This window comes from Antedon mediterranea, chromosome 2, assembly GCF_964355755.1.
Source record: "Antedon mediterranea chromosome 2, ecAntMedi1.1, whole genome shotgun sequence".
Taxonomy (NCBI): Eukaryota; Metazoa; Echinodermata; class Crinoidea; order Comatulida; family Antedonidae; genus Antedon; species Antedon mediterranea.
The window spans coordinates 37,790,613-37,812,035 of NC_092671.1; the positions used below are offsets into that span (position 1 = coordinate 37,790,613).

General features: G+C 31.4%; 2 protein-coding genes across 7 annotated transcripts in view; one reads left to right on the forward strand and one right to left on the reverse strand.

Annotated features, from left to right (window-relative positions):
• LOC140040983 (prolyl endopeptidase FAP-like) overlaps positions 1-14,077 on the forward strand; it is a 118,324-nt gene extending 104,247 nt beyond the window's left edge. For all 6 annotated transcript variants that reach the window (XM_072087299.1, XM_072087301.1, XM_072087304.1 and 3 more), the window contains 12 exons: positions 1,229-1,355; positions 2,885-3,137; positions 3,448-3,628; positions 4,288-4,389; positions 4,831-4,958; positions 5,373-5,948; positions 7,010-7,067; positions 7,739-7,838; positions 9,127-9,185; positions 11,200-11,272; positions 11,693-11,766; positions 12,244-14,077. In XM_072087299.1, the coding sequence (XP_071943400.1) occupies positions 1,229-1,355; positions 2,885-3,137; positions 3,448-3,628; positions 4,288-4,389; positions 4,831-4,958; positions 5,373-5,948; positions 7,010-7,067; positions 7,739-7,838; positions 9,127-9,185; positions 11,200-11,272; positions 11,693-11,766; positions 12,244-12,360 (1,848 nt within the window). In that variant the 3' untranslated portion in view covers positions 12,361-14,077. The remainder of the gene's footprint in view (positions 1-1,228; positions 1,356-2,884; positions 3,138-3,447; positions 3,629-4,287; positions 4,390-4,830; positions 4,959-5,372; positions 5,949-7,009; positions 7,068-7,738; positions 7,839-9,126; positions 9,186-11,199; positions 11,273-11,692; positions 11,767-12,243) is intronic.
• Positions 14,078-14,095: 18 nt separating this feature from the next.
• LOC140040984 (DNA primase small subunit-like) lies at positions 14,096-20,404 on the reverse strand. The gene is made up of 12 exons (XM_072087306.1): positions 20,226-20,404; positions 19,764-19,921; positions 19,383-19,489; positions 18,568-18,641; positions 18,320-18,456; positions 17,898-17,959; positions 17,486-17,600; positions 17,083-17,178; positions 16,140-16,342; positions 15,840-15,922; positions 15,090-15,188; positions 14,096-14,980 (listed from the first exon to the last, which is right to left on the reverse strand). The coding sequence occupies exons 1-12, from the start codon at positions 20,350-20,352 to the stop codon at positions 14,961-14,963; spliced, it is 1,281 nt and encodes a 426-aa protein (XP_071943407.1). The 5' UTR covers positions 20,353-20,404; the 3' UTR covers positions 14,096-14,960.
• Positions 20,405-21,423: the final 1,019 nt, after the last annotated feature.

The window sequence follows — 21,423 nt, forward strand, 5'->3', positions numbered from 1 at the left end:
CGCATGATACAATCAATCAATACAATGGTGATATAAAGGCACTGTTCAATGAATTTTTGAAATATATAGTAAATATGTTTTTAAATAACAGAATATTGCAAAAATAAGCATTATTTATTTTCATTTGTACTTATTTGGCATTTTTTTAGTTTCCATATCAATTTACCTGAAGGTACTCACAAGTTTCTTTGATTTTTAAACAATTTTACAGTTTTGAGAAGTTTATAATAGGCAAACAAGATTTGAATTCACAAGGAAAAATAATTGTAAAAGTGAGAAGATATCTCAGATCTGTATCTGGAATTGTAATATCGGTTTCTGTTGTTTATAGAAACGTGATATGTTGCAATTAACTTATATGAAATGGGAAATTGGTGTAATTATCTCCCAGAGGATCATTAGACCTATTGTTTATCAATGGTAATTAGTGAATGACCACTATCGTCCACAGGCTGACAGTCATTATGGCCAAAATATCTAGCAATTCATTGGTATTTGATGACCTTTTAAGTGTTAGAATTACACTTAAAATGCCATTTTTATAGATTTCATTATGTGTTTAATGTTACCGTTTTAAATGTACATATTAAAAGATTGATGTATATTTAATGTTCATTATAAAAGAAACTGATGAGTACAATTGAATTAGATTTGCAAAATATGGCGCGTTTGGCCTTTCAACTATTTAAAAGCCAAATTAATTCAGCCAAAATACAATGCCGGGCTAGGCCTATAGCTAGCGTACGATGTTCCTACGTTACCAATGTTTACCAGCTAGGCCTATACACAACTAAGCCTAGCTAACCACGAGAGGACATTCGACGTAAGCTAGGTAGTGCAATGTTTCTCTCTTTTTATCATAATTAACCATAAACGTACATTAAAGACAAAACATGGACCTGGTTTAATGTTTATAAATGAAATATATATGCATTATTTTTACAAAACGTATATTTAAGACAAGATATGGCCCCTGGTTTAATGTTTATAAAGTAATATATATTCATTATTTTTACAAAACGTCAAAAATTGTAGGTCTAGTGTCTTTAATATTAATAGAGAAAATACATTACCTAAGCAACAAGTGGACAATGTCTGCATAGAGTTTGTTGCTAATGACACTTGTGTCAACGCCAAATTAAATGTGACAGCTGAAATCTAAAACATCAAAGACAACCGATGAGTAGTCTAGGAATATAGCAACCTGCAATTAAATCTTTCTTTTTAGGTAATTGTGTACAACAACAATATTTACTACAACGCAAGTGTTTCCGACGATGATAAAGTAGTACAGATAACAAGTGACGGGATTCCGAATCAAGTATTTAACGGAGTTCCTGATTGGCTGTATGAAGGTCAGAATCATATTTTCATGAAAATCTTGCATATTGCTGTTGTAGGTTTTCTATGCATATTTTACCAGAAGATATTTCTGCCAGATATGTTGATTGTTGCTTTTTTATACACTTGAACATTACTGTGTATGCCATATTTTGTTTACTACTAGAGCAAATACAGGAGTATGATTATTGGGGCTTTAGCATCTGCCAATCCCAGGCTCTGTGTACACTATCAAACTGGTTTGACAAAAAAGTGTGGTATACCCAAATATGGTAGTGATATGCCTAAATATGGTAGTGATATGACATCACATTTTTTTGTCACATAACATGTGAGTGTGGACAGAGTTTTATTGGAAGACTAATATTATTTTGTTCTCTTTGGAATACATCTTAAAATGCTCAAATTGCTGACAACCAAAGTATCTCATGACCTCCTCCACCCTCTCCCCATTCCATCTGAGTGTCAGTCATACAGTACCTTTTGAATGTGCTTCTGTATTGTGATTGGTACAGTATCTCTATATGTTGAAGAGAAAACACAAGAATACATGACATATCCTTGTTGTCTCATGTAATGCACATTTAAGTAAATATTTAAAGCTCTGTCTACACTATCAAACTAGTTTGACAAAAAAGTGTGTGCCCAAATATGGTAGTGATATGCCCAAAGATGGTAGAGATATGACATCATCATGTCCATATATGGGCACATCACATAAAGTTTGATAGTGTAGACAGAGCTTTAATAAGCACATCCAATCAACTTATTCTTGGGCGTAGTGTTTGATTTGCATTTTTGCAGACGACAAGACTTTAATCTTTGTTTGCATTTAATTTCTTGTTTGCCATTAATGACTGAAATCATTCCCACTCAAACTTCAATATAATCACTTGCAATATCTAAGATTCTTTCATTTAGCATAACCTATATTTTATTCACGGCATTTTGTGTTTAAATCAAAGTTATTCTAGTCATGTATTTTGCTAATTAGTTTTGTGTAACGCTATAGTGTAATCTTGTCTATTCAATGTTACTTTGAAATGGAATCAATTATTTATTTGCAACAATGTTAGTGATTTCAGTTATATGAGGATGTGGATAATTCTTCTTCTTATCTTATGTCCCTCTATATCCAATTTGGAGACGTGCAGTTGGCGATTGGTGGTTAAAACGTTTGACTACACAATCCCAGAGTCCAGGGTTCAAATCCTGTCAGATATTCATGTTATTTCTTTAAAAAATCTACTCCCAAAAACTCTATAATGTTTATGTGTTATCTTTGGATTGTCACCTTTAAACATACATACATAGTTATTTCATCGTGTATACAAACTTACAACACGTAATAGATAACTGAATAATACACCAAACATCAGTCAGTCAATCAGTATAAAATTGTATTTTTTTCAAGATGAGATAAGATGCAGAATGAATTCGCTTATAATTATTTGGCAATTATATTTTAAAATTTAAAAAATAAGCCAAAATGTCTTTTTTATTGGGAAAAAATATTTATTATCTATTTTTTGTAAATTTACAGAGGAAATTATAGGTGGGAATTCTGCCATCTATTGGTCATCGGCATCAAATAGATTTGCCTTCATTCGCTTTGACGACAGAAACGTAGCTTACGATACATGGCCCGTGTACGAAAACAAGATCTACCCAGAGTCAAGACGTGTGGCGTACCCAAAACCTGGCGGTGTGAATCCTACAGTGACACTGTATGTTGTATTGGACGCTACTGTTCCTGGTGTTCCTTTAGAAATCAAGATACCAACTGAAAGAAAAACGTTAGTGTTTCATGTTTTATCTAACGTCCAGTGGCGTAACATAGAGACCTGAGGCCCCTGGTTTATGAACTCTAAGTGGCCCTTCAACGCTGCCGTTTTTAGCCTTTTTTGACATATTTTATTGCCTGTTTTTTCCTCTGGGCATTGCTCAAGGACCCCCATAAAGCTCTGAGGCTCTGGGTTTAGCCAGTAAGCACTCATAGCCGTTACGCCACTGCTAACATCCATTGCAAGTATTTGAACTCTGAACTATTTACATATTATTTAGAATATGGCAAGAAATAACTTTTTTTTTCCTTATTATAAATAGTTTTGGAGAGTACTACATTCAGTCGGTGACGTGGTCCGCAACAGAAGAGTTAGTTGTCACGTGGATGAATCGTCAGCAGAATGTGTCGTTGATTACAAAATGTGACGTTAATGCGCAGATGGGGGAAGCCTGTAAAATGGTAGCAAAAGAGCAGGAATCTGAATCTGGGTGGGTTGCTATGGTGAGTATATCTAACAGTATTTATTATTATATAGCGCATATAAGCAAGCTGCACATTATTACCCCGGTCTTTTTTTTTGGATTAAACACATACATGCGGAAACATACTCCCATAATGCAACTAGTAATCAGCGCAAAGTTGTGCTTTGATCCAACTCGGTACCCCAGTATTTTATACACCTGGGTGTCCTCAGACAAGTGTCTTGTCTGAGATACAAGCAATGCAGCGAGAGTTGGAATCGAACCACAATCTCATGATCAGTAATCCAACGTCCAACACACTGCGCCACACTCCCTTACACAAACCTAGCAAAATTAATGACAAAACACTACATATGCTTCTGGCGTAAATAAAAGCACAAGGACTACAAAAGAGTTTACAATCAGGAGTTGGAATCCTAATTGATAATATGTGGAATGGTACAGTAGTTTGGTGGGTAATGTGCCTTCCAATAACCAAGGTCAGGGGTTCAATCCAAAGTTGTAAATGATGACTCTACTCCACTCCCTAAACCTCAAACTTAGATTATAAGCATGAATATAGTTTATCCATCTTGTAATTGGCGGGATTTTTGCTGTTGGATGCATAAAATGAGAAGAAGACTGGAATGTTTTGGTTTCTAAAATGTGTGTACGTTACTTGATATTTTTATTTTACAGCCTGCAGCCCCGGTCTTTACTGATGACAAAAGAAGTTTTGTGCAAATAATGCCTCAAAGTGAAGGGGCATCTGGACGCTATAACCATATAGTATACTTTAAGGTAGTATATGCTATTTAAATTTTTAGTTTAGTAGGTTTTTTTTCATATTTACGATATATTATTATAAGACACGATCGGAATTTAGCCTTGTAAACAATAAACAAGCATTTATAATTGCTACTAGGAAATTTCAAAACCAGCTAATGTTTGCTGGTTCTAATTTTAGACAAAATATTCACTTTTTAGTCTAGCAAAAACGTGCGTTAAGCTCTGTCTACACTATCAAACTAGTTTGACAAAAAAGTGATGGTAGTGATTTGCCCAAATATGGCAGTGATATGACATCATCATGTCCATATATTGGCACATTTTGTTGTGGCATCAAATTTGATAGTGTAGACCGAGCTTAAGATGTTCCACAACTAATGAAAGTTTCCTAGTGGATAAAAAAGTTTCTAACCCTGTATATTGCGGACAGTAATAATTGTTTTGTATTTTCAGGAGAATGTTCCAGAAAAACGATTGACAGAGGGAAAGTATGAAGTTAGTAAAATTTTTGGAATTGATAAAGAAAATAATGTTTATTTTTCTGCAAACAAAGGAGGTTTAGGAACAAAACACATTTACAGGTATGTACTACTCTGTCTACGCTATTAAACTTTGTGTGATGTGTCCATATATGGACATGATGATGTCATATCACTACCATGTTTTTGCATATCACTACCATATTTGGGCACATCACTCTTTTTTTGTCAGACTAAAAATAACAGAGCTTTATAGAGTAATCAGAAACCAACTCAAAACAAAATTGATGCCGTTGTAGTATGTAGAACTGTAGTTTTTAACCTTAATAATGGTATGTCCTGACGAAAGAAATTAAACAGTAATATTGGGATCATTTCAAAAATTTGTCATGAATTACTGATGAAGCAAAAAGCAAAGAATTAGAAACAATTGTCAAAGTGGAATTTGTCTATATATCTATCTATCTATTTATCTATAATATATTACAATGATGAACTATATATTTTTTTTCCCAGCTTATCAATTTCTGACGATAACCCATCAGTAGAGTGCCTCTCTTGCGGAATGGCATGCGCTGAACCGTGCAATAAGTGTGATGAATGTGAATATTTCAACGCTGTCTTTAATCCATCAATGACCTGGTTGTTGTTGAATTGCGAAGGTCCAGGTATCCCTTGCTCTTGGATACGAGAGGCTCGCGCAAATGGTGATAATGAAATCCGGAAATATCTTCTTGAGAACAATACTGTTTTACAGGAAGCTATAAAAAATAAGGGAATGCCTAAAAAAAAGTTTTTACCATCATTAACAAATGCAAAAGGTCAGAAAATTCCTGTGCAGCTTATAATGCCAATAAATTATGATGAAAAACGAGCGCATCCGCTTTTGATAAATGTGTATGGAGGACCAGGCTCACAGAAAGTTAGCCAAGCGTTTGAGCTCGGATGGAGTATGTATCTGGCGTCTAATGATCACATTGCAACCGCTAGTATCGACGGACGGGGGTCAGGAGGTCAGGGAGAGAACTTCAGACATGAGCTATATAAAGGTTTTGGAACTGTTGAAGTTGAAGATCAAATTGACATAACAAAGTAAGTCAACTGTATAGTTAAAACATTAAAACATTAAAACATTAAAACATTCCAAGTTGCATTATAATTTGTATGTGAGTAGGGGAAAACACCTGACAAATTACCTTAGCTCTGTGACGACACAAAGCCACTTTGCAGTAGTTATTCATTTAAGCTCTGTCTACACTGCCAAACTTTATGGGGAAAAAAAATGTGATGTGCCCAAATATGGAAGTGATATTCCCAAATATGGTAGAGATATGACATCATGGTGTCCATATATGGGCACATCACATTTTTTGTTGTTGACACATAAAGTTTGATAGTGTGGACAGAGCTTAAGAATCACTCAAAAATTTGGTAAACTAAAGGCTACACTATCATACTAGTTTGACAACAAAAATGTGATGTGCTCAAATATGGTAGTGATATGCACAAATATGGTAGTGATATGCTCAAATATGGTAGTGATATGCACAAATATGGTAGTGATATGCTCAAATATGGTAGTGATATGACATCACATTTTTTGTCACATAAAGTTTGAGTGGTGTAGACAGAGCTTAAAAACACTCTTGGTAAAATAACCATTTTACTAAACCTAAGCTCTGCCTATACACTATCAAACTAGTTTGGCAGAAAAAATTTAATGTGCCCAAATATGGTAGTGATATTCCCAAATAGTAGTGATATGACATCATCATGTCCATATATGGGTACTTCACATTTTTTTTATAGTGTAGACACTTTGAAGATGTTGCTTTATGAAATGTCCACACTTCCACACTCAATTTTACAATTATTCAAAAATAACATTTTTGAAGAAAGATACGATAAGAAGCATCTGCTATAGAAAGGCAGACAATTTGCTGTTTTAAGTAAGATTTGCAGCATCATTCAATCATTGGGATATATTGATTTTCGTTGATACTTAAGGAGGATAATGATTGTCAGCGCTGTCTTCAACATCCTGATTGATGTCTGTAATTGCGTGGTCATATGCATTTATGTGTAATACACTGATTTATTTGATAAGATTGATAAAAAAGGACTTTTTTTAAAATGTCTGTTTTTATTTTTAGGAAGATGCTGAATGAATATTCGTTCTTGGATCCTACTAGGGTGGCGATTTGGGGATGGGTAAGTTTCAAGTTTCAATTTATTTTCCAAATTGCATATAACATAATTTAATGAGATAAGTGGTTAAGATAAAGCAAAAATGGAGGGAAAAGCCCAAAAGAGCAAAGCTCGTTTTTATGGCTACCCTTTACATATAAAACGAACAGATAATAAAAACATGGCAATGACAGGACAATACCTAAACTAATGAAAAAACACAATTTCTTACACAAAGCAAAATATAATTGAAAATAAAACAATGCAAGCATTGTAACTTAAGTTAAATATAAAATGAGATAAGGTATTGTTTGAATTAATGTTTAAATGTATTTACACTTTTGCTTTTGCATTTAATTTGCTCATCAAGTGCATTACAAAGTGTAATTACACCAAATATATTAATCCAAAGGCAAATTACTGAGAAAATGACAATTCTGTGGGTATCAGTGGCTGGATCTCAATGGAGATACAAAAAAAAAGCGAAAAGCTAAATCAAAACGATAAGTAAAACAGCCAGAAAAGTTAGCAGAGCTTAATACATACACCAAATTATTTATAAACATTCACATTAGGGATTCCTGAAAGGCTGTAAATGTTAGCTTCGTTTTAAAAGTCTTTATAAAATAATAACAAATGAATAATACTATGTAAATAAAAATTAAATAAACGATGTAAATTTTGTAATGTTTCAGTCGTACGGTGGGTTCGTAGCGGCCTCCGTCGCTGGTTCACAGTCCGACGTCTTCAACTGTAGTATTGCGGTTGCTCCTGTTACAGATTGGAGATATTATGGTAATTTTTGATCATTATTGACATAATTCCATCTATCTCTGCTTCTGTTTACGTCTACATACATTTTCTTATTATTATATATACAGTATATCTTTTTTCACGCTGCTGCTCTAGCCAGCTACATCCCATTAGGACTACTCAATCAGAAGCTAAAGCAAGCAGCAGTTATAGTTCTAAGGACGACAGTTTTGCGAAAATGGAAACTCCACTATAATTTATTGATTCCAGCTGCTACAGTAGACCCAAAAAACGTCTGGGAAAGAGTCTATTATGACATGTCATGCTAAAATTACAAATCCCTAAGCATTTCTGGTATATTCACTGTCAGATATTCATTGAATTATTATCGAAACAGTCCATTAAAGTTTGTGTTTGTAATAGGATACTTCAAACTTGAAATATCTAGGGTGATGAAGTGACACACAGACTTGACCTTAGCAATAAAATTAACTAAGGTGACAGAAATTGAGTATTCACAAAAAAATAATTTATTCACATATAAAAAGAGAAAAGAAACCCAAAAACCATTGTTTGACAGACAATTTAAGTATTTGTTGCTTTAAATTACATTTTTTCAGGTAAAATAACTATTATGTGACAATAAAAACATTTGAAATAAAAATTATTTTTCAATAAGCCAGCAGCGTTTTTTGTAAGAAATATTTCTTGTGTATGTTTAAATTGAATGAGTAAGTTTTGCTGTGAATTTGTCTATTTTTGGTCCATTATTTTTAATGTTTTAATCTTTGTACTACAATATTTTCAGACTTATGTCTGCTTTTCCTAAATTTTTTATATTATACCTGAATAAATAAAAAAACAAAACAGAAACAACTTCACTTCTTAGTTTAATTTCTTGTTTAGATGGAGTTATAAAAGTATGAAAAATATTTTTTTTTTAAATAAAAATTACATCTATAACTTACCTTATGGATGTATTGTCCTCTTGAAAAAAAAATTTTTGTTTCATTTTAATGTCATTTTAATGTCACCCAATAGTTATCAACTTTGACCAACAATTGGATTTTAAAAAAAAGCCCTAATGGGTTTTTGGGTTGAATTTAACCATTTATTTTGTTATTTGTTTTTTGGGGGGAAATTTTTTTTTTTTTTTTTTTTTCTTTTTGTTTGTTAAAATTTCTTTGTCACCAGATGAACATTTATAATCAATTGAAATTTGTTATTTAAATTTTATTCATAGAAAATTTATGCAAATCAAAGTTTGAAAATATGCCGTGACAGTTATAAATATTCATCTTATTAAGGAATAAATGTATTATTTTTGTAGATTCCGCCTATACTGAGCGTTATATGGGAGATCCACACATCAACAAAGCTGCGTACATGGTAAGAATATATTATAAGTCCTGTCCACACTATCAAACTAAATGGGATATGCCCAAATATGGTAGTGATATACCTAAATATGGTAGTGATATACCTAAATATGGTAGTGATATGACATCATCATGTCCATATATGGGCACATCACATTTTTTTGTCACATAAAGTTTGATAGTGTAGACAGAGCTTTAGATTAGATTTGATAATATGGAGAAAAAAATATAACCTAAATTCTGGAAACTGAACAAACTGCATTATTGCAAGGTGTTTAAAAACTGGTCGTGCTGATATTTCCAAAAATTTATAATTAAAGCTCTGTCTACACTATCAAACTTTATGTGACAACAAAAATGTGATGTGCCCATATATGGACATGATGATGTCAAATCACTACTATATTTGGGTATATAACATTTTTGTTGTCAAACTTGTTTGATAGTGTAGACAGAGCTTAAGACTGTCTTTCACACATTTAGAAAAAGAATTATTTTAGAAAAAGAATTATTTTGTATTACTTACGTTTTTGTATTTTGTGTGAACAAATTTAGATGGAATATTTATTGAAAGCAAGAAACAGATTACTCTAAAAACAAGAAAGAAATTGAGATTTTATTATTATTATTATTTCTATTTATTTGATCATCTTCAAGAATGTGAAATAATGTGTTTTAGTTGTACGCCTCTTTGCTTATGTCCGTGCTCAAGTTTATGCGAATTGTTTGCTTTCGAAGCGATGAAAGTAGATTTGTAGATATTTTGAAGTAGATCACAGTAACATATCAAGTGTTATGTGATTAATGATATATTTCCAAGAAGTTTAATTTCAACGACAAAAAGCATATCGGTGCATTAAGTAAGAGAATCTAGGAGGTCTTCCATCATGATACGCACATAAAGCAGAGCATTTTCTACGACAACAATAGTTAAAATGTCACTGATATAAAATCAGCTAAGCCCAGGAAATATCAGCTCTCTCGTGTGTCATAAATGCCCTCGTGACAGTATTAGAACGCATTTGCCAAGATTAGGGCCAGTAAGTTGTATTAATAAACTAGCCGAGGAGCATGCCTGCAAATGAATAAGTTACATCACTGGCGATATTAAGACTTTAATGATATATATCAGTCCTTGAATTCACCGCAACATGCATTTGTTTTCTTTATTTTAACTTCTGTGATTTCACGGGAAAACTGTAGCATAAAAATGAGAATAAGAAATAATATTTTAATATTATTATTGTTATTATTTGTAATTATTTTTTAGTACTTTTATTATTATTTTTTAGTATATTTTTTTTAGTATTTTTTATTTTATTATTAATATTAATATTTTTATTTTTTTATTACGGTATTATTATTTTTATTATTATTATTTTATTATTATTTAGCCGGATTGTAAATGCTTAATTATCTCAAGCAACGCTTGATATTTGTATTCCTTTTTGACAATCCGCCAGAATGGTGTCTTGGGTTTTTTTTGTATTGTTAACTACCGTGTATACTTTTTATATGTTAATTATGTTTTCTTGAAAATAAATGAATATGAATATTTATTTATTTCGTTTTATTTATTCAATTTTCTGCCATATACAATACAAAACAAATATAAAAAGCAAGGAAAGACCAAACAGGTGCTAAACATGAATGCTAGTAGCATATTCAAACATGGTACTACAAATGGAGAGAGGCATTATATACCAATAGATAACAGTTGTGGTCCTCTCTCCTTCATCTTTTTTGTTTTCTTTGTAATGTATTATACCATATGGACAATTGTCTGAAATAAAAGTTGAATTGAATTGAAAAAAATTGAATATTTGCAATAAAATGAATGCAGCAAATGCTCATACAAAACGACAAAATCATTGAGCACTTTAGTTTAAATTGAACGAGTAAATTATTATACAAATAATGCGGCTTTCACATAAAGCTACATAGATTAGAGGTTAAACCGCATAGACCAACCGTCACAGGCAAATCCTTCAGAACTTAAACATTTCAATTTATATTTTTTATAGAAATCCAATGTGTCTTCAAAGGCTAGAGGGTTTAAGGATGTCAGCTTTTTAGTAGCTCACGGCACAGGTGACGGTAAGTACACAGTTACTTATGATGTATAAATTTTATGATTTTAAAGTTTTTTCTTACAAAAAGGCAATGAATTTTTTAACTTTTGGTCGGTAGGTTAATGTTTATTAACCATGTCAATTTACTTTATTGTGATCAAAAGTTTCTTCATTATTCATTGTTCAACCAATATATATATATATATTAAAAAAAACACATTAAAAAAAACAAAAATAAATATTTCCATACCACCAAATAATTAAATTATGTTTACACTATCAAACTTTATTTGAAAAAAAAATTTGATGCACCCATATATGGACATGATGACATCATATCACTACCATATTTAATCAAATTATTACCATATTTGGGCATATCACACTTTTGTAAAACTAGTTTGATAGTGTAGACACATCTTTTATACAATTTCTTTTCTTCTAGATAACGTTCACTTTCAAAATTCAGCCGACCTAGTGAGGGCGCTGGTGCAGGAAGAGGTTATGCATCAAACACAGGTATTTATAACATGACATTTGGTTACAATTACTGTATATTTTTCATTCATTCATTCGATCATTATTTTATTTTGGAATACCATGATTACATAATAATATATCCATAGAAAAAAAGAAAAAAAAAGCTTAATCTAAGAAATCATTGTACAGATAACAAAAAAAAATTGAGGTTGCACAGAATAACAGACAAAATATATAAAGTCAATGCAAGAAGTCATTCCTCTGTATATGCAGTCTTGAATATAGTCCCAGGGGTGGGATTATATTCGTGTATGTAATTATTCTCAGTCATATACAGTATAAATGAAGCAATAATAAACATAATCTATCTATTTTTTGCTAAGTTTTATCAGGAAAATAAATTTGTTTTTGATCTAATTTTTGGTCAAAGTGAATAACTATTATGTGACATGAAATGGTATATTCAAAAAATATATCTTTAAGATTTTCACAGTCATTATGTATTTTTCGTTTCAGTTTTACCCTGATCAAGCTCATGCATTGGAGGACCGTCATGTTCAGTATCATCTATACCGGTTACTTTCTAATTTCTTAACAGAGTGCCTAAGAACATCAGACATACCAGAAGAATGAACACACACTGAGCATGCTCAGTAAACAATGTACATTTGTCATAAAACAAATTAAATAAAGGTGTATTAGTCATTATACACAATTTAAAACTGACCAAAAATAATTTGATTTACACTGAATTAACAGTCTGTTCATAACTCAGGTATATTGTGATTTTCATAAAATTGTCATGATGCCATTATTGCAGTGATACCATTTGCAATGCCGTGCAGGTCAAATTTTTTTTTTTGATAATTGTAATCTTGGATTTAATCCTAAAAATAATAATCTTTAGAATGTGTTCAGATGTTTGTACATGGTCATGTGTTTACAAACATAATCAGGGAATCGGTTGACGGCAATTGCTTGTGAGAGTTTTCAGAGAGATACAGTAATCCGTTGAAATGCTTTGCCCTAATACACTGTACACTAGTTTGCCGTTTTCGTGTTGAATGACAACACACAGTGAGGTTTTTTGTTTGTGTTTAGTGAAATAACACGCAGTAAGGCTTTCTTTGATTTTGTTTATCAAAACATGGAACTGCTGCAGCATGTGCATTTATTATATATTGATATCTTTAATTCATCTTTCTTTCGCAGTATAAAATAGTTTATTAATCTTATTTTTTACAAATATAAATGTTATCAGGGAAGAGCAGTACAGTTGGATGTATGAAGAGAACATGGAGGAAATATATATATATATATATAGATAACAGGCAAAGAGCATTAATTCTAAACTGCCTGGTGATATACATAATTAATTAATTAATTTAAAACGATAAGATGAGAAAATCTGTGAGAATGAGTCATCCCAACCGAGATTCGAACCCGGAACCTTCTGCAATGAAATGTATATATATAAATACAACAGGCAAAGAACATTCATTCTAAACCGCCTGGCGATACAGTGTACTAAAATTTACTTAACTAATTTTTATATATATATATATTTGCTCCATCGAGAGAATAACTTTTATTCTTCAGTTTTATTATTAATATTTAAAGTCTTTCATGATTCTCTTGCCATTATTAGCTGTTTTTATTAGGTTTTATGATTGTTCGTAATCTGAGAAGAAACCGAATACATTCATCATTCACTTGATAGTCATTTTAATGTTGCAACAGCTGTTTTCATATCACATTTTGGCCTATCACATTATAGATAGAAAGAATATTATAATTGAAAATATTATGTAAAATATTCCATGTTAAATAACATTTAATGTAAACCTTGATTTATAGTGTATTTGTATATTTTATGTGCATTACTTTTTTTTCTGTAAAATTATGTGTAACATAATCTTTAAAAATATTATGAAAGTAGTTTTGTATTATAAAAGTGTTGAGCAGAGAAAAAAAATATTTATTAAGACATTTGAAGACTTTTGTTTAAGTCATGTTTAATAACAGAACCAAATAGGATGGGGAGATATCATTTCATGCTAAGCTCTGTCTACACTATCAAACTTCATGTGAATGTGATGTGCCCATATATGGACATGATGATATTCATATCACTACCATATTTGGGCACATCACATCTTTTTTGTCAAACTAGTTTGATAGTGTAGACATAGCTTTAGACGTAATTGCTAATTCACAGTGTAGTGCTTTTGTGGTTGCTTTTGAAAAGTTGTTTTATTTTGTGTAAAATATATAAACTGTACAGTATTGCAGCACTACATATTTTATATGGTTATATTATAATTATTGTATAAATGAGATAAATAAACTGAGAGAAATAAGAGTGTTTTTGCTATTTATTTCAGATACGCTTTAATATAAAGTTACAACGCTAGTAAAGTGTGATTTTATACTTTTGACTCTTTAATTAATTATTCAGTTATAATTTCTCCATACAATAAGATGTAGCTTGGTGGTTAACATGCTAGCCTTCCGATCCCAAGGTCCAGGAGGGTTCAATCCAGACCTACAAGTGCCCATTAACTTACAACTCTTTCAACTCCACTCCCTAAGCCTCAAATGAGACTTAGTTTAGAAGCATGATAAAGTATAAAATAGTTTATCCATCCTGTAATTGGCGAGTTACTCACTGTTGGATGCGTATGAAATTAATTAGTTATTTTGGGGTAACAATAGCTATTGTTTTGGTTCATTATACCATTACAAATATTGAGTACCCCTACATTATGGACATGTGTGAATGACAGGTGTTTAGGAGTGGTAGTTCGAAAGCGCAAACTAGTTTGACAAAAAAGTGTATTGTGCCATCATTATGTCCATATATGGGCACATCACATGTTTTTGTCACATAAAGTTTGATAGTGTAGACAGACATTAATATTGACTAAAAAGTGTCTTTATGGTATCATGATTTTACCATGATCAGTGTTAGCAAAACATTAGGTAAGCATTCAATTCATTTTCTTTACTAACAAATAAATTTACAAAATAATACCACTCAAATCAACCACTTTTTTCTCTATAAATGTTAAGTGTTTATTTTCCCCTTGGCAAAAATTGATGATGCTGGAAAATTTTTTATTTATTTAATGTAATTCTGAATGTACCCTCATTTATTCACAAAGTTATATACATTCACTTGATCTGCCATTGTCTATCTTGTTGACTTCAGCACATACCCTTTTTTTCATTTTCTAAAATTCCCCAGTTTTATCTGAAAGTCAACAAATCAAAATATTAGGATTCAAATTTAAGTTTGCCATTTTATTTTTATGACCGTGTGAAGATGTTCTTGAAAAGTGATAAATTATTTGATTTCTTACCACTTTCTTCAATTTTTTGTCTCTGCCAAGTTGCTTCAAGCCTTTTCACAAATTTCTCAAAGATTTCAACACTCCCAGCCATTCTTGTTGTTTTATAATCTACATAATAGAAAAAAGAACAGAAATTGTAAGAACAACTACAGAAAAGATTCATTTTGTTTATTATTGTTGGTACAACATTTGTTCAGATTTTGCCATTGTTGTACGTCCTACATCTTGTTATGTGATCTCTGTTCTTTAGTATGAAAACATTTAAAGAGAAGATGAATAAGGAATAAATGGTTAAATGCCAGTATCCAAGTAAGTATGTATCCTAGTTAATTAGGATGAAAAAGAAAAACTGATAGATTGATTTATTGATGAATAAAACCACAAATGTTTTTTATAAGTTTTATTTATTTTCATCATTTTTTTGTTAAGCTCTGTCTACACTATCAAACTAGTTTGACAAAAAAAAAGTGTGATGTGCTCAAATATGGTAGTGATATGACATCATCATGTCCATATATGGGCACACAAAGTTTGATAGTGTAGACAGAGCTTTAGTCTCTTAAATTTGGTGGACAAAAACAATTGTATAAAAAATTGCTATTAAACTGCTTTGGCCGGATATATTTACAGCGCCTTCACTACTACAGTACTTTATCTGATTTATCACCAACTTAAAGCGACTATTAAAATTACTATTCGAAGAAATTAAAAACAATTAAAATAATTTACAACCGGCTATCAATCGTAAATCGCACTCACCTTTGACCTTCTTTTGTTTCGGTACGTCTTCTCCGGTGCTTTGCATCTCTTTAAATTTCTGGTTAATTTCATCGCATAATTCACTAAAATATAAGTGTTTTTTGTTACATTTTCTAATTAATAATAATTTTTAATTTTAATTAACAAAACAAACTTTATGTGACAAAAATTGTGATGTGCTCATATATGGACATGATTATGTTATATCACTACCATATTTGGACACATAACATTTTTTTTAAGTGTAAACAGAGCTTTATATCGGTTTTGATAAATACACACTAAACAAAAATGTCAAACCTGACAATGGGAACACTTGTAGGGTCAAACTCGTCCAATTTATCAACATCCATTGGAACACAAACACGACCCGTTTTTGGATGGACACAAAATGGACTTTTCAAAAGATGGTTGACACCAGTGCTCACGTTCACATCCAACCTAGGGTAACAGTATTGCATTTTAATCTCGGCTATACAGTGTTTTAATTTTTTATCACTGGTCTATAAAGAAAAAAATAATAGTATGATTTTAAGTTTAATTTTATAATATCATTTTTTTCACTTTTTCATTTTAGAAAATGTTTCTTTGGCTGTGTGAGTGTGAATGTACCAGGGGTAGATCCAAAGGGTTGCGCTTTGGACATGCGCCCCCTTTTGACAGACAATTTTTAACAGGCTATTAATATTATTATATTAAGAAACAACAATATCCTTTGTGTTCCCTTTTATAGAGTAAATGTTCTCAAAAATGGTTACATCAGTAGATTAAGTTTATATTATAATAGTTTAGTCCAGGCCCATCCCCATATTGACATTTTTAATTCCAATCTTTATCTGTTTCGTCGTAATTTAAGTGTTTCTGAGTTGTTGTAATTGTATTGTATCTGTTAAACCAAGCTGTAAGTGGCGGATTTGTTTCTGCTGTTGTTTCTGGTTTTAAAAAAAAAATATAAAGAAAATAAATAAATAAAATAAAATAAAATATGTTAGCTCCCCCGTTTAAAAAATCTTGGATCCGCCCCGTGTACAACCACACATTATGATCGACTGTATAACTTTATTTTTTTTTAAATTAATAAAAATCACATAAATCCTGTCATATCACTACCATATTTGGGCATATCACTACCATATTTAGGCATATCACTACCATATTTGGACATATCACTACCATATGTGGGCACATCACACTAGTTTGATAGTGTAGACAGAGAGCTATAGAATGAAATTCTTTGTTTCACCTTTGCATGCTCCTCTTGTACCATTGTAATAATTCTATTCCATATGTCTGCTGGGTCTGTCATTTGCAAAACTTCTTTTGCGATTTTTACTTTCAGATGTAAACACACAAAAATTAAGGAAGAAAACTAGAAAATTTACTCAGTTGTTATAACCCAAAAACAAGTCTTTTCAGATAAGGAATATAAACTGTAGGTCGGGTGTAGACATCTGGCTCATGTGCACTTTAAAGAACCTAGTACATCTTTTGAGACAAATAGGAAGGGGGTTACCCTGGTGTACTAGTACATACACAGCCACTGTCACAAAGACAGAATAACTCATTAAGAGGGCCCCTTGTTTGTCTCCTATTGAGGGTCACCCTCTATAAATAAGGTTAAATAAAAATAAACTAACATAAAGGATATTATCAACTTGGATTAACTGGAGGACCTTTTTCAGGTTGTCTTTTCCTGTCACAATTCCTTGTTTTTCTATTGCATACTCATTGAAATAACTATCAATCACTTTCTTAGCTTCACTGAAAAATAAATTGATAAAATAATATACATACGTTTCATTATATGTTTCACAGCGAGCTAAAGATTCCCCATTGCATGTATTATCTAAAAATTTGTTACCCATTGTTGGATCTATCATTATTGTTTAGCTCTGTCTACCCTATCAAACCCCATCAAAAGTGTAATGTGCTCATATATGGTAGTGATATGCTTAAACATGGCAGTGATATGACATCATCATGTCCATATATAAGCACATCACATTTTTTGTCACCTAAAGTCTGATAGTGTAGACAGAGCTTGAATTACAAACCTACTTTAGTAAAGGATGAAGATTGTCTTTGGTCAGATGAACTTTCTTTGTTTTGTTTTCACCTCCCTGAAACAAAATTACACATGAAAGTATTTTTTAAATCAGATTTTAATATTTTTTTCTAAAAACTAAAAAAAATGTAAATGTTTACACATAACTTAGTGTTTATACAGTATCTTCAATTTATCAACATTGTGTAAGAGCTCTGTGATGTGCCCAAATATGGTAGTGATATGCCCAAATATGGTAGTGATATGCCCAAATATGGTAGTGATATGCCCAAATAAGATGATATGACATTTTTCATCACATAAAGTTTGATAGTGTAGACAGAGCTTTCTAAAGGTCATCATCCATAATATAGTTGACATATAACAATAACTTTAATAATTTTAACAATAGATAGATAAACATATGAAAATTAACCTTGACAACACTCAGATAGTCAGCAATGGCCGACCGAGCATTCTGGGATAATTTTCTTGCAGACGCATCTGCGACCCAACAATGGACACCACGGCGACCGGAATACACCCATAAAATGTGCTCAAATCCAAAATCCTCTGTTAAGAAATTAAAAGTTGGTTAATTTTAAATCATTGTGTTAATTATTAAATTATATAAAGATTTTATATACCGTATGTTATGTTGGTAACATTAAAACTTGCACTTACCTCGTAGAGCTCTGTTAACAATTTTAATGGCTATAGTCATTAATGGCCAACATTTAAGGCAAATATCTGCTCCTCTAAACAAAAAAAAAGATGATCAATTTAAATAAATAATACTTTAGTTTTCAGTTAAGAATTCAGCCCTTACCTTGACGACATGATTATTATTAAGACATGAAACAACTTAAAGAACTAGCCAATGAAAGATCAGACTGGAAGAAACTAGTAAAAGAGATTTACGGAGCAGCCCAAGCGGAAACGTCGGCAGACTTTTCAGCGGAAAGGCAGTAATAATATATATAATATAACAATAACTTGTAATAATTTTAACGATGGGAAAAGCATGTTTTAGGAACTAAACAAAAACCAGAAAAGTTGAATTAAATTTATTTCTCAATTTCTACTAGGTATTTGAATCTAATTTTTTGTGTGCTGTTTATTAACATTAAAAGGATTCATACAAAGTCCTTTTTGTGAAATTTTAAAATCCTTTCATATCCATTTTAAATTGTTTATTAAATTGGTTATAAATAACCATATATTCAATATACGTATAATACTCATACATTATAAGAATCACAGTTAACATACAGTAAATCTCTGTCTACACTATCAAACTAGTTTGGCAAAAAAAAGTGTGATGTGCCCAAATATGGTAGTGATATGCTTAAAAAATATGGTAGTGATATGACATCATCATATCCATATATGGGCACATCACATTTTGTTGTCACAGATAGTGTAGAAAGAGCTCAAATATTTTTGTTGTCTACATGTTTTTAGTTTTCTTGAGCGTGTGCTAAAATTGATATACTTACTGGCAGCAGTTCCTGACATCGTCATAATCCGTCATATCAATATCAAACACCAGTTCCTTTTCTTGAGCCTGAAATGCTGCAGCTTTAACTGTTTTATGATCCTTGGGCTAAAATCGCAATAAAATATTGTTGTTAAATACTATTCATAAATTGTTAAAACACTAATATACAGCCGCTACTATATTAATATGCCAAAACATGGCAGCGATAAACCCAAATATGGTAGTGGTTTGACATCATCTTGTCCATATATGGGCACATCACATTTTTGTTTACAAATGTTGATAGTGTAGACAGAGCTTTAGAGGTTTATATATGTAACATCCATCCTATTACCTCCCTCCCCCTTCCGTTCCACTTTGTATTGCTAACCAAACTTACCCTGTGTGTATATACAGCCCCTATGTCAATTTTATGAGGGCAGCATCTCAGAATCTCCTTTTCCAGTTCTTGCTCGTTACTAAATGACTGATATCGAATGTAGATGTCATCCTTCAATGTAAATGAGAACTCACGATGGGAAAAGTATGTTTTAGGAACTAAACAAAAACCAGAAAAGTTGAATTAAATTTAGCATGCCACATAATATTAATAATTATTATTTATAAAAATATAGGCAGAATTATTGGAATTTTATTTATTGTTTATTTCTATATCTGCAAACGTTTTTTATATTCTTATTACTGATTTGAAATAACCTAAAAGTAAATTGTTAATTTTCCTAGGCCAACATCACTACCTGCCAGAAACACCACAGACAGTCATACAATGACATTCCCCGTCCTGCATGCTGGCAACTACTACTACTTTATAGACAGCAGGGCCTAGCTTGTTATTACTTACTACAACCGTAACTTAACCATCTATAATAAGGTCCAAATGGAAATAGTCTCCTGTAATAGATAGCCAGTAACTCTGGTAAGTCATCGCTAGAATATTTTGTTACTTTTGTCCCTTCAGCTGTCGACATTATGATAAAATTCAGTATGAAATTACAAATGATGTCAAAATGTTGTTTTCATTTTTAGGTTCGCGCGAAAAAAACGATGTACACTAATTTAACATTGAGGGCGTTATCAAAACACTCTCCTTTTTTATCTTTCGAAGTTTTTTCAATACTTACTTAGTTTTCAGATCAATTAATTTAAATAGTGCTATCTTTTTTGATCAGATATCCAAAATGACTCTAATAACGGACCATGATAAATCTTAAAGTTGTATTTTATATTTTCATTTAAAGATATAGTGTCCCCAGTGTCCCCCTGTTATTAATTTTGACAAAAAATGGGATCCAAAACAATTATTTACCTGAAAACATTTGTTTTCCCTACCACCGGAATTAAGTGATTTTATATTAAAAATGTCCATCCATGACTATGTTCATTTAAAAGTTTACGTACATTGATTTTAATTTATTTTTTCAACAATTATTAATTATGCAAACAAATTATAATGACAAAATGCCAAAGGATTGTCAAAGCGAACTTAGACACTGCTAATTGGTTTCTTTAATTATCGTTAATATCCAAAAACTGGAAGATTCAAAATCTTGGCAACTACTTGCTGTTCTGGTAGTGGTAAAAAGTTTATCTAGCCTGGGGAACTATTCCATTAAAAGGAAAGGAAAGTTGTGGAAATGGTACATATATTATGTAATGTGTAACATTCCGTTTAATTAAATTAAAATTTTACATTTATAAAAATAAGAATATTAATAGATATATTAATGTGTTTAAATATAGTCTATTATGGGTGTGGCATTCGTGTGGGCGCACGTGGTGGTGGTGGTATATTTTGAGTTAGTATCGTACGACCTGGAAAATCCAGTCATCCATCATGAAAACATGACATGATCGCGCGGTGAGTTCAATTAATTTATTCCGGCTCAAAACAAATGCCAAAGGATTGTCAAAGCGAACTTTAGACACTGTTAATGTGCGTCACCAATAATAAGTTATTCAGTTTTCATCTTTCCATTTAAAAAAATCGTAATTCAATTAGTTTCTTTAATTATCGTTAATATCCAAAAACTGGAAGATTC